This window comes from Nomascus leucogenys, chromosome 7b (assembly GCF_006542625.1).
Source record: "Nomascus leucogenys isolate Asia chromosome 7b, Asia_NLE_v1, whole genome shotgun sequence".
Lineage (NCBI taxonomy): Eukaryota > Metazoa > Chordata > Mammalia > Primates > Hylobatidae > Nomascus > Nomascus leucogenys.
The window spans coordinates 153,400-169,966 of NC_044387.1; the positions used below are offsets into that span (position 1 = coordinate 153,400).

The 16,567-nt window shown below is 53.3% G+C and overlaps 1 protein-coding gene across 8 annotated transcripts; it reads left to right on the forward strand.

Moving 5' to 3' along the window:
* Positions 1 to 6,790: 6,790 nt before the first annotated feature.
* ARSA (arylsulfatase A) lies at positions 6,791 to 14,341 on the forward strand. Of its 8 annotated transcripts, XM_030815246.1 has the most exons (9): positions 6,792 to 7,034; positions 7,190 to 7,426; positions 7,574 to 7,814; positions 7,928 to 8,146; positions 8,220 to 8,389; positions 8,701 to 8,825; positions 8,916 to 9,043; positions 9,298 to 9,400; positions 9,515 to 9,958. In XM_030815246.1, the coding sequence occupies exons 2-9, from the start codon at positions 7,203 to 7,205 to the stop codon at positions 9,832 to 9,834; spliced, it is 1,530 nt and encodes a 509-aa protein (XP_030671106.1). In that variant the 5' UTR covers positions 6,792 to 7,034; positions 7,190 to 7,202; the 3' UTR covers positions 9,835 to 9,958. The 8 variants fall into 8 exon arrangements, with proteins under 8 accessions (XP_030671107.1, XP_030671110.1, XP_030671108.1 ...); XM_030815247.1 differs by adding an exon at positions 14,285 to 14,341 and having other exon boundaries at positions 6,791 to 7,426; positions 8,916 to 9,400; positions 9,515 to 9,616; XM_030815250.1 differs by adding an exon at positions 14,285 to 14,341 and having other exon boundaries at positions 6,791 to 7,426; positions 9,298 to 9,616.
* Positions 14,342 to 16,567: the final 2,226 nt, after the last annotated feature.

Genomic DNA, 16,567 nt, shown 5'->3' on the forward strand with positions numbered 1-16,567 from the left:
ACTACAGGCGCACGCCACCATGCCCAGCTAATTTTTGTATTTTTAGTAGAGATGGGGTTTCACCATGTTGGCCAGGATGGTCTCGATCTCTTGAACTAGACCACTGGGCTCAGGACAGAGCTCATTAATGAACATGGCCAAAAAAGCATTTGCAGTTTGGAGTACCTAATATTTAAATATGTGAAAAGCAGGTGCAGCTGGAAAGCAGAGCATCTAGACCTTCTAAAATCAAGGATCCCACATTTAACACTGAATGCTGAGTTCCCTCTAAAAAGAGATCTATATGAGACAAAGCCATACAATGTTTCCACAGTGTACCTCACTATGAAGACATTCCCCTGTGACTGCCCACAGCAATCAGCCCATGGAGTCTCAGCCCTTGACGCCAAGTGCTTCCATAGCCTCCAAGTGTTCAGACTGTGCCTTTCTCATCTAAACATGCAGATAAACAAGCAGCCACTGCAGGAACAACCATTCACTACAACTGCTTTCAGCCACCTTCAACAGTGTGAGGCAGCCCTCGCCAGTGACCTGCCGGCCATCACACACACTCAGGTCACGCACTGTCTCACAGTGCCACGTAATCCCTGGTATCCCCAAAGTCAAAGAGATCCAGTGACACAGTGCCAAAGACAGCCGAGCTTTAGACCCGAGAGGAAGCTACCCACGACTCCTCAGGCCCCATAAGGAAGACAAAAGGGGGGTGCGGGGCACCTTTCTTTGCGTTCCCCAAGGGGTCTCTAAGTCATCAGAAGTCTCTTGTAGATCCCTTCATTAGGTACCAAAGACGGCAAAGGGGATGGAAGAGTATGGAGGGGTAGAAGTAAACGGGACTGCAATCCTTAGAGGGGCCAATTTGGAAAAATTTTAAGGTTCTAAAAGGCCAATACAATTTTACATTTTTCTCATCAAAATTATACCAACAAAGGAACCAAACAGAAAGACCAAACATACAATTTAAAGGAGTTTCAGTCAACTGAAAAAAAATTCCCAGAAACAGGGTCCAAAAGCAGAAAAGCCTATAGATACATGGCTTGAAGATCAGCTCACCTGTTTTTAATTAAGCCAACTTCTGACCACAGAGCTCTTTTTTAAAATCCTTTCAAATATCTTATTATCAGATTTTAGCTGAGACAAACAGCTGATAGCCATGGCTTTGAGCCCTTTTTTTTTTTTTAAACCAAAGGTACTTCCCAAGTGACTCGCCAAAACCAATAAGCCTTAACCAAAGCTATGGACTTAACCAAGGACACACAAGCCATCTCCACAGAGGTGCAAAGCAGTCCTGACAACATCCAGAGACACCCCAAAGACAGCTCAAAGAAAGGGAATCAAAAGCTGCCTGTGGAGGGGGAAGGTCAACAACAAGTGAGTTCTCCACAAAGTCAAAAGTTGGCCGGGTGCGTGGCTCTGGTAATCCCAGCACTTTGGGAGGCCGAGGCAGCCGGATCAGAAGGTCAGGAGTTCGAGACCAGCCTGGCCAACATGGTGAAACCCCATCTCTACTAAAAATACAAAACAAAAAAATCAGCCAGCCATGGTGGCTCACACCTGTAATCCCAGCTACTCCAGAGGCTGAGGCAGGAAAATTGCTTAAACCCAGGAGGCAAAGGTTGCAGTGAGCCAAGATCATGCCACTGCACTCCAGCCTGGGCGACACAGCAAGACTCCGTCTCGAAAAAAAAAAAAAGAAAGAATTTAAAAGTCACACAAATATCAAACCAAAAGGGACTGGTTCCTCTACTGGGAACTGAACCCAGGCCATGGCAGTGAAAGTACAGAATTTTAAGTAGTTTCCAAGATGCAGCAGTTTTGTGAATTCTGCAGGGATCCAAAGCAATGGTTTGAGCGCACAAAGGATTTTAACTTGTTACAGGTCAGATTTTTGCTCTTTAATTTTGTGAAGAGGATTTCTAAGGCTAGCCACAACATTATTATGTGTCTTTCCTTTAATCTCCCCACAAATACAAATAAGGCAATTGTTTAGAATGAGAGACCTCTAAAATCTTTTTTTTTTTTTTTTTTAGGGATCTTTCTAATGTAAAGGATTCACCTTTTGGCTATTGACAATCAGAATTTCCAATGATGTATTTATTCCAACAGCAACTCAATCCAATAAGCCCCTTCATGGAAAGCCCAAAAGATTATTTTCCAGGTTTAGAGACGGCATAGAAGAGGAGGTTCCAATGATGCCCCCAAAATTCACTCCCAGGAACAGGCAAAGACAGCAAAAGACTCTTGTTGCCAGAGACAGTTAAGGATGGTGTTTGTACATACAGTGCCTCCAGTAACACACAAATCTGTCAGGGGCTGCCAGTCACAGACCCATTAACCTGTAACACAGGGTAGGCCTGTTGGGATTGGGCTTTCTGAGGACTGACCAGGCAACAAGGATTGGGATGACAAAAGCCCCTTATGGATGGGCCTGAGGAGAGCAAAAACCACCTGGTGACCATCGAACAGGCCCCAGAGACAAAAGCTCCTTATCTGAGGAATTGAGAAGGGAGCAAAGACCACCTCGCGACTGTCAAACATCAAACAGGCCCTCCGAGGCAAAATTCCTTATCTGGGGAAAATTAGAACTAAACTTCCCTATTATCTAAAGCAGGCATCTGGTTCCAGATTTCTTCCCCAAAAAATTTTATAAGTAACTAGAATTTCTATATGTCTCCAGAATGCCATGCCGAAACTCACTGTACAACCCTTGCTGACATTAAGGCACCAAAATTACTATAAATGTAATCATTTATCATGACCTACATGGCTAATATGGTCCAAATTACTGTTAAGCCCCCACTTTAAGGCCTATAAATGCCCTTAAGGAGAAATGCACCCGGCGTACTCAGTCCTCTTGCTGAGGCACCCCATTGCACTCTTCCGCAGCATTCTAATAAACTTTCTTTCTTTTCTTTTCTTTCTTTTTTTTTTTTTTTTTTTTTTTTTTTGAGATGGAGTTTCACTCTTGTTGCCTAGGCTAGAGTGCAATGGTATGATCTCAGCTCACTACGACCTCCATCTCCCAGGTTCAAGCGATTCTCCTGCCTCAGCCTCCCAAGTAGCTGGGAATATAGGCTCCCGCCATCATGCCCGGCTAATTTTTTGTATTTTTAGTAGAGATGGGGTTTCGTCATGTTGGCCAGGCTGGTCTCGAACTCCTGACCTCAGGTGATCCACCCGCCTTGGACTTCCAAAGTGCCGACCGTACAAGCATGAGCCACTAAGCCCGGCCAAACTTTCGTTTTCCAAACCTATTGTTGGTAAATTCTTTTTACCAACCCGCAAGTTGACCACCACTCCCCAGTGCCGGGGCTCTGACACCTCGCCTGGCAGGGACTTCTTAAGACAAACTGAAAGCTTGACACATTCAGAACAAAAACAGTGCTGCTTAAAATCTTACATGTCTTGGGTTCCCAACCATTTTCAAACTGACCACAAAATGTGACCTGCGAGTCACTACCTCTGATTGGCAGAGGCCAAGAGAGTGCTCCTGAGGTAGGAGGTGGGACTTAGACAGTTGACCAGGTTGAGGATTGGCTAAAACAGGGTTGGGGCAATAGCAGCTTTCAGTCAGATATGCCCGCCACTGTGCCATGTCAGTTTACCATTGCCATGGCAACACCCAGGAGTTGCCACCCCTTTCCATGGCAATGACCCAGTGATGACTACTCCTTCCCTAGAAACTTCTGCATAAACCATCCTTTAATCTGCATGCAATCAAAAGTGTGTGTCACAAATGTGACTGCAAAACTGCCCTGAGCTGCTACACTCAGCCTACGGGGTGGCCCTGCTCTGCAGAAGCAGTCACAGAGCTGTAACGCCACCTGTTCAATAAAGCTGTTTTCTTCTACCTCTGGCTTGTCTTTGAATTCTTTCCTGGGCAAAGCCAAAACCCTCACTGGCCAAGCTCCACTTTGGGGTTTGCCTGACCTGCATCATTCCCACTTGCTCACAACTCAAGCTTTCAAGGACATCAGAAAAGAGGAGACTCTCATCCAGTTTTCATTTCAGGGACCCACAGCAAAGTTTGTCTAACTAGACACATCTGATCAGAGCTGCAGAACTGACTAGCCTGCAGGGTTGCCCCAACACGGGGCTTACAGGGGTTTTAGGCCTGTGTTTTACCCCATGATACCCCTCTTTATGATAGAAAAACACAGAAGGACAAGAATGAAAGATGACTATTTCTGGGGAAAAAAGCAATCAAACAATATGAATACAAAACTAATCACATAAATACATTTCTCTCATTAAGACTTTGAAGAGGAAAACAAGGTAAACAGTGATTTTTACCGTCAGCTTGACAAGATTCCACAGAGAGGCCGGGAGGCTGGCTGCTAAGACCTTCTTACCCTTCTTTCTGCCAGCTTGTCGGCTCCTGGGTTCCCCTGATGGAGGCTCCCAGGAGAGTGATTTTAGTTATCCTACTGACTGCACCAAAACTGTAGGAGCCTAGAGAAAAACCTTCTGCGCTCTGAGTTCACAGAAAATCAACCCACAAAAGCCAGGTTAGTAAGAGAAAAGGCATACAGATTTATTCATGCACACAGGGAGAACCAGAGTGATGACCCCAACCTCCCAGTGGGGTTCAGAAGCTTATATACCATCTTGAGGTTACAGAAAGAACAGGGGCTCAAAGCATGGCCACAAACAGTTTACGGTGGAAAATCAGGTGACAGAGGCAAGACCGGTTACGGGAGGGAGAGCAGAGGAGGCCTGGCTAGCAAAGGTGGCCTTGTTCTATAGATGAAACCTCACAGGTAGCAGCCCGGAGAGAGAACAGATGGTGAATGTTCCCTTCAGACCTTTGAAGGCGTCAGACTCTGTTACTCTTCCCAGACCAGGCAAGGGAGGGCCTCAGAGAAGGCCTGGCCACATCAGTGTAGATTCTCTCCACAGATGCAAATCTCCCCCACAAAAGACAGCTTTTCAGCTATTCTTCTATTTCCAGTCCTTCTGAGTAACCGTCTTGAACCATGTCAAGGAAATATATTTGGAGGTGACATATTTTGTTTTCCTTCAAGATCAAAAAGGTTAAGTCCAAGGCTGCCCAACGAGGGAGCCAGGATCCAATCACGTTGTCCTCAGATGAGTTTTTCCCCAGGAGCGTAACCCTGCGACAGGCCAGACTGGACCCAGACACACATTCCACACCACACCATGCCTCCACCACACACGCAACAGACACACCCCACCTTAAACACTAGACACACACACACCTCAACCACCGCAGACACACATACACCACACACCCCTCAAACACCACACACCCCTCAAACACCACACACCCCTCAAACACCAAACACCCCTCAAACACCTCAAACACCACACACCCCAACCACACACACACCCCTCAAACACCACAAACACCACACACCCCAACCACACACACACCCCTCAAACACCAAACACCCCTCACACACCACACACCCCTCAAACACCACACACCCCTCAAACACCACACACCCCTCAAACGCCACACACCCCTCAAACGCCACACACCCCTCAAACGCCACACACCCCTCAAACACCACACACCCCTCAAACACCACACACCCCTCAAACACCACACACCCCTCAAACGCCACACACCCCTCAAACGCCACACACCCCTCAAACCCACACACCCCTCAAACACCACACACCCCTCAAACGCCACACACCCCTCACACACCTCAAACACCACACACAAACCTCAACCACACACCCCTCAAACACCACACACACCTCAAACACACACACCCCAACCACACACACACCCCTCAAACACCAAACACCCCTCACACACCACACACCCCTCAAACACCACACACCCCTCAAACGCCACACACCCCTCAAACGCCACACACCCCTCACACACCTCAAACACCACACACCCCAACCACACACACACCCCTCAAACACCACACACCCCTCAAACGCCACACACCCCTCAAACGCCACACACCCCTCAAACCCACACACCCCTCAAACACCACACACCCCTCAAACCCACACACCCCTCAAACGCCACACACCCCTCAAACCCACACACCCCTCAAACCCACACACCCCTCACACCACACCCCTCAAACCCACACACCCCCACACACACCCTCAAACACCACACACCCCAACCACACACACCCCTCAAACGCCACACACCCCTCAAACCCACACACCCCTCAAACCCACACACCCCTCAAACGCCACACACCCTCAAACCACACACACCCCCAAACACCCACACACCCCTCAAACCCACACACACATATCCCTCAAACACTACAAAAAACACACACACACACCCCAACCACACACACCCCTCAAACACCACACACCTACCCCAACCACTCCACACCCGCCACACACAGACACGTACACAGCCCCCCGCACCCAGCCACAGCTTACACGCACACAGACACACGTACGCAGGAGAAAGGGTGTCAAAGCCTTTGCTAGTCGTGAAGGAAAAGCCCGCAGTCCATGGGGCTGCACGGTTTTCCCTGCGATTTGCTCGTTCACCGGGTCTCTTAAAGGAGGGCCCACGTCTCCCAGCACCGGAGGTCTGGGGGACGCACGAGCCGCTCCTCCTCTGGAGAAGCTCCGGACCGAGAGGGCCCCGGACATCGCGCAGCGCCGAGCCCCGCGCGCAGCCCGGGACGCCTCAGCCGGGGCCGACCGCGCAGAAGCAGCTCCCACAGCGGGTTTCAAGACCGCAGCCAACAGCCTCAGGCGCAAACTGCGGCCTCGGAGCGAGCACGCGCAGCAACGCCCCTCGCCCCGGCCCGCCCTGGCCCCGCCTCGCAAGGGTCACAGGTCACGGGGCGGGGCCGAGGCGGAAACGCCCGCAGCCCGGTACTGGCCCCATCTGGGCTCGGTCCGGCGCCTTCCCCCTGGCCCGACACTCCGCCGGTCAGCGTCAAGTGACTTATGCCCCCGACCCTGAGCCCGGACCGCTAGGCGAAGAGGATCCGATCTCCGATCTCCGATCTCCGCTGGAGAGTCTGAAGGTGCCCCGGTCCTGGAGGAGTTCCGTCCCGGCCCACGGTCTCCCGGTACTGTCGGGCCCCGGTCCTCGGGAGCTTCAGGAGGCGGCCGTCAGGGTCGGGGAGTATTTGGGTCTGGGGTCTCAGGGAAGGGCGGCGCCTGGGTCTGTGGTCTCGGAACAAGCCTGCTGGAGCGAAGTAGCCCCCTCCCTCTCTTGGGACAGACCCCTCGGTCCCATGTCCATGGGGGCACCGCGGTCCCTCCTCCTGGCCCTGGCTGCTGGCCTGGCCGTTGCCCGTCCGCCCAACATCGTGCTGATCTTTGCTGACGACCTCGGCTATGGGGACCTGGGCTGCTATGGGCACCCCAGCTCTACCACCCCCAACCTGGACCGGCTGGCAGCAGGAGGGCTGCGGTTCACAGACTTCTACGTGCCTGTGTCTCTGTGCACACCCTCTAGGTAAGGAGGGGGCCGCGCCTCTTTCCCGCCGCGACCCTCCACCCCTTTCCTCCCAGTGGATTGCAGGAGGGCGGGATAAACGTCTCTCTCTCTCTAGGGAAGGCCACATTTCTGTCTGTCTCAGGGACTCTGTGACTTGTCCTGCAGGGCCGCCCTCCTGACCGGCCGGCTCCCGGTTCGGATGGGCATGTACCCTGGCGTCCTGGTGCCCAGCTCCCGGGGGGGCCTGCCCCTGGAGGAGGTGACCGTGGCCGAAGTCCTGGCTGCCCGAGGCTACCTCACAGGAATGGCCGGCAAGTGGCACCTGGGGGTGGGGCCTGAGGGGGCCTTCCTGCCCCCCCATCAGGGCTTCCATCGATTCCTAGGCATCCCGTACTCCCACGACCAGGTAGGAACCAACGGGGCCCTCAGCCACCCTCCCACCTCTCAGAGTCCCCCAGCCCTTGATGCCCCCGCAGCCCCGCCTGCCAGCCCAGCCCTCACGGGAGCTGCCCGCCTCAGGGCCCCTGCCAGAACCTGACCTGCTTCCCGCCGGCCACACCCTGCGACGGTGGCTGTGACCAGGGCCTGGTCCCCATCCCACTGTTGGCCAACCTGTCCGTGGAGGCGCAGCCCCCCTGGCTGCCCGGACTAGAGGCCCGCTACGTGGCTTTCGCCCGTGACCTCATGGCCGACGCCCAGCGCCAGGATCGCCCCTTCTTCCTGTACTACGCCTCTCATGTGAGTGATCTTGGCCCGACCCCCTGGCTGCCCATGACCCCTACCCAGTGCTAACTCCAGTCTTTGCCCCCAGCACACCCACTACCCTCAGTTCAGTGGGCAGAGCTTTGCAGAGCGTTCAGGCCGCGGGCCATTTGGGGACTCCCTGATGGAGCTGGATGCAGCTGTGGGGACCCTGATGACAGCCATACGGGACCTGGGGCTGCTTGAAGAGACGCTGGTCATCTTCACTGCAGACAATGGGTATGCCAGCAGGGCAGCGGGGTGCTCCGGCCCTGTCACAGGCCAGGGCCGTGGGGGCCTTGCAGTTCGGCTGCTTGCCAAGAACATAGTGGGTGAGGGGGTGTCAGGAGATGCTGGCCACATTGCAGGCACCCAAGGTGTAGTCAGGAGACACAGGTGCACAGAGAGCTGGTCTTGGTAGGCCTGGGCGGTGCCGGGCTCATGCTGGACACCTCCAGGCAAGCTGTGTGACTTAGAGGTGTGGGGCCACTGGTCACTCTGTGGCTCAGGGGCCGTGGCTCCATGGCTCATGAGCTCCTCCTGTGTCCCAGACCTGAGACCATGCGTATGTCCCGAGGCGGCTGCTCTGGCCTCTTGCGGTGTGGAAAGGGAACGACCTACGAGGGCGGTGTCCGAGAACCGGCCTTGGCCTTCTGGCCAGGTCATATCGCTCCCGGTCAGTCCGCAGGCCTTCTCCTTGGAACCCTGGCCCCACCACCCCAACCTTGATGGCGAACTGAGTGACTGAACAGCCTCCTGCCCCCAGGCGTGACCCATGAGCTGGCCAGCTCCCTGGACCTGCTGCCTACCGTGGCAGCCCTGGCTGGGGCCCCACTGCCCAATGTCACCTTGGATGGCTTTGACCTCAGCCCCCTGCTGCTGGGCACAGGCAAGGTAGGGCCGGTGACCCCTGATCCCAGATCCTTGGCCCCTGTCCTGGCCCTCCCCTGGGGTGAGTGTGGGCAGTGCCTGAGAGTCTGTGCCTCAGTGCCTCCTGCGTTGAGTGGCATCCAAGTGGTGCCACCTCTGAGGTTCCTGGGTGGGCAAGAAGCGGTGCACGTCCAGGGCCTCACACCAGGGCTGGCAGCCCCAGGTATGTGCAGTGCTTGGGGCCTGTCCCACCCCGTGACCCCTGACTCTGCCCCCAGAGCCCTCGGCAGTCTCTCTTCTTCTACCCGTCCTACCCAGACGAGGTCCGTGGGGTTTTTGCTGTGCGGAGTGGAAAGTACAAGGCTCACTTCTTCACCCAGGGTAACCCCTCCCCGTGGATCCCTCCCCCTGACCTGCTGACCCCTCCCCGGAGCCCCAGATCCCTGGCCCCTCCTCTCGCTCTTGCCCTGTGCACAGAATTGGCCCCCTCCCCAGGCTCTGCCCACAGCGACACCACTGCAGACCCTGCCTGCCACGCCTCCAGCTCTCTGACTGCTCATGAGCCCCCGCTGCTCTACGACCTGTCCAAGGACCCTGGTGAGAACTACAACCTGCTGGGGGGTGTGGCCGGGGCCACCCCAGAGGTGCTGCAAGCCCTGAAACAGCTTCAGCTGATCAAGGCCCAGTTAGATGCGGCTGTGACCTTCGGCCCCAGCCAGGTGGCCCGGGGCGAGGACCCCGCCCTGCAGATCTGCTGCCATCCTGGCTGCACCCCCCACCCAGCTTGCTGCCATTGCCCAGATCCCCATGCCTGAGGGCCCCTCGGCTTGCCTGGGCATGTGATGGCTCATCACTGGGAGCCTGTGGGGGAGGCTCGGGTGTCTGGAGGGAGTTTGTACCTGATAACGTAATAACACCAGTGGAGACTTGCAGGTGTGACAGTTCGTCCAGTCCTGGGGTAGTGCTGGTGCTGGTGCTGGTCCCCTGTGGTACAAATGAGGAAACTGAGGTGCAGAGAGGTTCAGGACTTGTACAAGATCACCCAGCCAGAAAGAGGTTGGGCTGGGATTTGAACCCTGGTGTCGTGGCTCTGGAAGCTGCCCTGGCGCCTTGGTGATCTGCGTGGGTCAGTGCACACAGGCACACGTCAGCCATGAGGACACGGGCACATCCGTTCACAGGAGCAGCGCCACGTGCCTTTGAGTGCCAGGAACAGGGTGGGAGGGTGTGGGCGCGGTGGCCAGAAGTCTCAGAAGATGCAAAGTACCTGAGAGACGGGATTTTCCCCAGAAGAAGCGTTCTTAGAGGCACAGGCACTGGACCTCCTTGGTTCTTACCAGAAACCTGTCTGAAGCCAGGTGATGAGTTGCACACTCCAGGTGGGGTAAGGGGCCTGGAGCCCCTGCTGGCTCCTGGGAAGGCACAGCAGCAGACCCTGAGACAGCCCTCCTGGGGCCCCTCCACCCTCCCAGGCCTCTGCATTTCACCTGTGCCCACACTTCTGTCTCCTGCCTTTACCTTTTGACCCACTACTAATGATTCTCCACCCAGCAGACAAAGTGATCTCTTAAAAACATCTGTTGGCTGGGTGCAGTGGCTCATGCCTGTAATCCCAGGACTTTAGGAAGCCAAGGCAGGTGGATCACCTGAGGTCAGGAGTTCGAGACCAGCCTGACCAACATGGAAAAACCCCATTTCTACTAAAAATACAAAATTAGCCAGGTGTGATGGTGCATCCCTGTAATCCCAGCTACTTGGGAGTCTGAGGCTGGAGAATCACTTGAACCTGGGAGGCAGTGGTTGCGGTGAGCCGAGATTGCGCCATTGCACTCCAGCCTGGGCAACAAGAGAAAAACTCTGTCTCAAAAAAAAAATCTGTTAGGCTGCACACGGTGGTTCGCTCCTGTAATCCCAGGGCTTTAGGAGGCTGAGGTGAGAGGATTGCCTGAGGCCAGGAATTCAGGCCAGCCTGGGCAACACAGTGAGACCCCAGCTCTAAAGATTTGTTTTTCTTTTTTGAGACGGAGTCTCGCTCCGTCGCCCAGGCTAGAGTGCAGTGGTGCCATCTCCGCTCACTGCAACCTCCACCTCCCAGGTTCCAGGGATTCTCCTGCCTCAGCCTCCCTAGTAGCTGGAACTACAGGTGCATGCTGCCATGCCCAGCTAATTTTTTTTATTATTTAGTAGAGACAAGATTTCACCATGTTGGCCAGGCTGGTCTCAAACTCCTAACCTCAGGGGATCCACCCGCCTCAGCCTCCCAAAGTGCTGGGATTACAGGCATGAGCCACCACGCCTGGCCAACAATATTTGTTTTAATTGGCCAGGCATGGTGCCATTTGTCCTAGCAATTTGGGAGGCTGAGGTGGGAGGATCACTTGAGCCCAGTAGGTCAAGGCTGTGGTGAGTGATAATTGTGCCACTGCACTCCAGCCTTGGGGACAGAGTGAGACCCTGTCTGCAAATAAACAAATAAAACATCAGGCTGGGCTTGAGCATCTATTCCTGCTCTAAATTTCACAGGCTTCTCAGAAGAAAATCCAAACCCCTTACAATGACCTAGTTTGCCCTTGAGGCCTCCACCCACACCCGCTTCCCCCCAGTCTTAGGGGGTGGCCTGGCTGTTCCCTTCAACAGCAATGCTCTGCCTCCATTGTTGGCCTCCTCTGCAGGGAGGGACCATCTAAGCACCTGCCCGTGTCTGTGCGGCATGGCACACTGACGCCAGGCCCACGTGCATGCCCAGGTGGCCAGTCACGCACCAGGTGCTCCCTCAGTGTTGGCCAAGTGAGAGGAGCACACCATCCGGGTGTTCAGACACCTCCCCGTGGCAAACACCATTCGTTGCTACCAAACAGCCACCTCCTTCCTTATGGGCTCCTATTTTTCAGTGCTGGGCAAAGGTCCCTTGATCTTGGAGTTGCAGCCTCTTTCTCTCCAAGGAGGGCGGTGACCAGCCTGAGCCAGTCAATCCAGTGATTGGTTCAGGAGTAGCCTGTGACCAGGAGTCCTGGTAGTGAACGACTGGGGCAGCCCTGGGCGTGAGCACCTTGCGTAGCAGTCACAGGCCCTGATTGGACACTGGGCAGCTGCTAACCCAGCGTCTCCAGCTGCCTACCTGGAGAGCTCCAAGCATAAGAAAATAAACCCTGCCTGTTGAAGCCACTGCTAGTGAGGGTTCCGTTACTTGCAGCCAAGAGCCTTGCTGGAATGTGGCCTATGAATGGTTTGTGTGGCGGGCACGTGTGCCTGTGTGAGCCTGTGGTGTCAGACTGTGCTGAGGACCCTCCACACAACTGTTTCATCCCTTTTCATCTGGTTTGAGGGCTGCATTGACCACACCCCAAATCCTGCTGTGTTTGGAATCACCCCCATAAGGTGGTTTCCTTGGGGTGCCCAGCAGCCCCTGATGCTGGCACAAGGGGGGCCCTCATGCACTTGTGGTCCGAGTGGAGGTGTTGGCCCCAGGTGGCGCTGTAAAAAGTGAAGTAGAGGTTCCTCTTCAGACTTTCCTCCCCATCTAGGAGTAAATAGTAACTTCTCTTAAAAGCAAAATTTATTCAAAGACCTGTACTAACATTCTTAAATAACTGCTAGCCGTAATAAAGAATTCAATGTCCTTTATGTTCTTAGCTCCCACAATTTAGCCTAAATATTTGCCCTGGCATGCTTATACTGGCCCAAGCAAGCATTAGGCTCATAGCCTGTTCCTCTTCCTTATTTGAAGGTGTTTTTACCTTTCTCAGCATTTCCACCAGTTACTTCCTCCTTCCTTTGTTCCCCTCTCTCTTTGCCTCTTTTAAAATGTTCTAAGTTGCTAACCAATCGGGACAAATACAGAACGTGAGGTCCCGTTCCAGCCAGTGGAAACCGGACACAGCAGGAGGGTGGACGCATCAGGTTATAAATGACGCTGTCTCCTTTGTTCGGTGCACTCTCGTGGCAAAACTGCTGGCAAGTCTACCCTTTCTGCAGAAACTATAAAAGAAAATTAAATTTGTGTTCAAGTGCTGTTTCTTTATGGCACCGAGGAACAAGCATTTCAAACAGCGCTGTGGTTCAAGATGAGGGCAGAGAGGAACTGAACTGGAGGCATGATTCCAGTATCACATGGAAAGACCAAACCCTCTAGCAAGAACTAAATGAGTACTAACACCCAACCACAGTCTTCAGGCACCTCCTCCAGCTCTGCTGCTCCACTTCCTCTCACTTGGGTAGTGTTCATAAGTGAGTTAATCCCACCCGTGTTTAGGCATCAGCACCGTGCAGTGCTGGGCATGGGGTTGTCAGAGGAGACCCACCCTGCACTCACCAGGCTTACAGTCTAGCAAAGGAGATGAGCTTAATCCCGGGATGTCAGATGCACCTGAGATTTCAGTGTGATTGAAGTCACTGCCTCTGGTAGGGGGTGGGGTGTGTGGAGTTGCCTGACCGGGGACACCAGAGAACCTGTGGGTGCTACAAATGTTCCAAATCTTAAGGGGTCATAAAATGATGCATGCATATGTATAAAGCAATCAACCCACACACGTAAGATGTGCATACTTTATGACGTCATTGCGTATTTTCTATTTCAGTAACAATCTAACCATGATAAATGCTACAAACGAAGGGCACCTGGTATTACGAGAACATAACCAAGAGGTGGGGGTGGAACGATAAATGAGCTCTGAGGAGGGTATTCAAATGCACTCTTCACCCAAGGTGGGAAAGAGAAGCAGATTTTTCCACTCCCCCATTCCGCTTTTGGTTTTGCTCTGATTTGTTTGTGTTCAGAAATGCTTTTCGTCAGTTAGCTGTTTGAGCCGGATGCACCCTCCTCACACAGGCATGTACACGTATGCGTATGTGCACATGTGTATGCATACAGAAATACGCACACATGCACGCTCACGTTCATGTGCACGCAGGCACATACACACGCATCTGGGGATACATGCCCCCCGGGGACGTACACACGTGAACACACAAGGACTCACACGTGCACACAAGCATGCATAGACATGCATATTTGCAGTGACATACACACTGTTACTGTGGCCCCCAAAAGCCACAGTTCCCTGCGCTGCCCTTTCTTCACTGCTACTGTTGATTTACAAAACAGCCCCTTTCCTGTGAGCCTAAGATAATCCATTCACCAGGCTGGCAGCCATCCATTCCCACAGAGCAGCTTCCTCAGGGAGCTCAGTGTCCTCTCCAAGGGGCTAAGTGTGTTTTGAAATGGACGGAACAAACAAACAAGTTGATTCTGTGGTTTCCCCTCAGGTGCGTTAGGAAGGAAGAGGGGATATCCGGAGCCCAAGTGATCGCATGAACGACAGGGTAAGAGGGGCCCCTGCAGAGAAACTTCTCCCCTCCCCGCCCTGGGGCCCCTCCTTGGCTGTGTGCTCGTCCGTCCCCCAAGTGACCAGAAGGGGGAGCCCAGGGAACGTTTCAATGGAACAATGTTTAAATTCACCTCTGAATTTTTTTTTTTTTTTTTTTTTTTTGAGACGGACTTTCACTCTTGTTTCCCAGGTTGGAGTGCAATGGCGCGATCTCGGCTCACCGCAACCTCCACCTCCCGGGTTCAAGTGATTCTCCTGCCTCAGCCTCCCGAGTAGCTGGGATTACAGGCATGTGCCGCCACACCCGGCTAATTTTGTATTTTTTGTAGAGACGGGGTTTCACCATGTTGGCCAGGCAGGACTTGAACTCCCGACCTCAAGTGATCTGCCTGCCTCCGCCTCTCAAAGTGCTGGGATTACAGGCATGAGCCACCGCGCTCGGCACCATCTATGACTTTCATAGCTAGAGAGAAGTCAATGCCGGGTTTTAAAGCTTCAAAGGACAGTCTGACTCTCTTGTTAGGGGATAATGCAGCTGGTGGCTTTAAGTTGAATGCTCATTTACCATTCTGAAAATCCCAGGGCCCTTAAGAAAGATGCTAGGTTGGGCATAGTGGCTCACGCCTATAATCCCAGCACTTTGGGAGGCCGAGGCGGGCAGATCACCTGAGGTCAGGAGCTCGAGACCAGCCTGACCAACGTGGAGAAACCCCATCTTTACTAAAAATACAAAATTAGCCGGGCATGGTGGTGGGCGCCTGTAATCCCAGCTACTCAGGAGACTGAGGCAGGGAAGATTGCTTGAACCCGGGAGGCGGAGGTTGCGGTGAGCCGAGATCACGCCGCTGCACTCCAGCCTGGGCAGCAAGAGCAAAACTCTGTCTCAAAAACAAAAAAAAAAAAAGAAAAGAAAGATGCTAAATCCACTTTGCCTGTGCGCTCTAAATCGAACAGCAAAGCCTGGAAGAGAGCACATCTATTTATGGCCTGATTTACTGAATAGTTTAAGCACACTGTTGAGACCTACTGCTCGGAAAAAAAATATTCCTTTCAAAATATTGCTGCTCACTGACAATGTTCCTGGTACCCAAGAGCTCCGATGGAGCTGTACGAGGAGATCAACGTCTTCATGCTGCTAACACAACGTCCGTCCTGCAGCCCATGTTTCAAGGAGCCATTTCTACTTTCAACTCATATCATTTAAGACATACATTTCATCACCGGGCATGGTGGCTCACACCTGTAATCCCAGCGCTCTGGGAAGCCGAGGCGGGCGGATCGCCTGAGGTCAGGAGTTCGAGACCAGCCTGGCCAACATGATGAAACCTTGTCTCTACTAAAAATACAAAAATAATTAGGCGTGGTGACGTGCGCCTGTAATCCCAGCTATTTGGGAGGCTGAGGCAGGAGAATTGCTTGAACCTGGGAGGCAGAGAGAGTGCAGTGAGCGAGACCATGCCACATTGCCCTCTAGCCTGGGCAACAAGAACAAAACTCCATCTCAAAAAAAATTCCAGGCTGGGCATGGTGGCACATGCCTGTAATCCCAGCACTTTGGGAGGCTGGGGCGGGCGGATCACCTGAGGTCAGGAGTTAGAGATCAGCCTGGCCAACATGGCAAAACACCTTCTCTACTAAAAATACAAAAACTAGCCAGGAGTGGTGGTGGGCGCCTGTAATCCCAGCTACTCAGGAGGCTGAGGCAGGAGAATCGCTTGAACCTGGTAGGAGGAGGTTGGAGTGAGCCAAGATTGCACCGCTGCACTCCAGCCTGGGCAACATAGTGAGACTCTGTTTCAAAAAATATATATACATTTCATAAAGCCATAGCAGTGATAGTGATTCCTCTAATGGATCTGTGCAAAGTCCATTGAAAACCTTCTGGAAGGCATTCACCATTCTAGATGCCATTAAGAATATTCATGACGGCCGGGCACGGTGGCTCACGCCTGTAATCCCAGCACTTTGGGAGGCCGAGGTGGGCGGATCACGAGGTCAGGAGACAGAGACCATCCTGGCTAACACGGTGAAACCCCGTCTCTACTAAAATTACAAAAAATTAGCCAGGCGTGGTGGCAGGCATTTGTAGTCCCAGCTACTCGGGAGGCTGAGGCAGGAGAATCACTTGAACCCAGGAGTCAGAGCTTGCAGTGAGCCGAGATCGCGCCACTGCACTCCAGTCTGGGCAACAGAGCGAGACTCCGTCTCAAAAAAAAAAAAA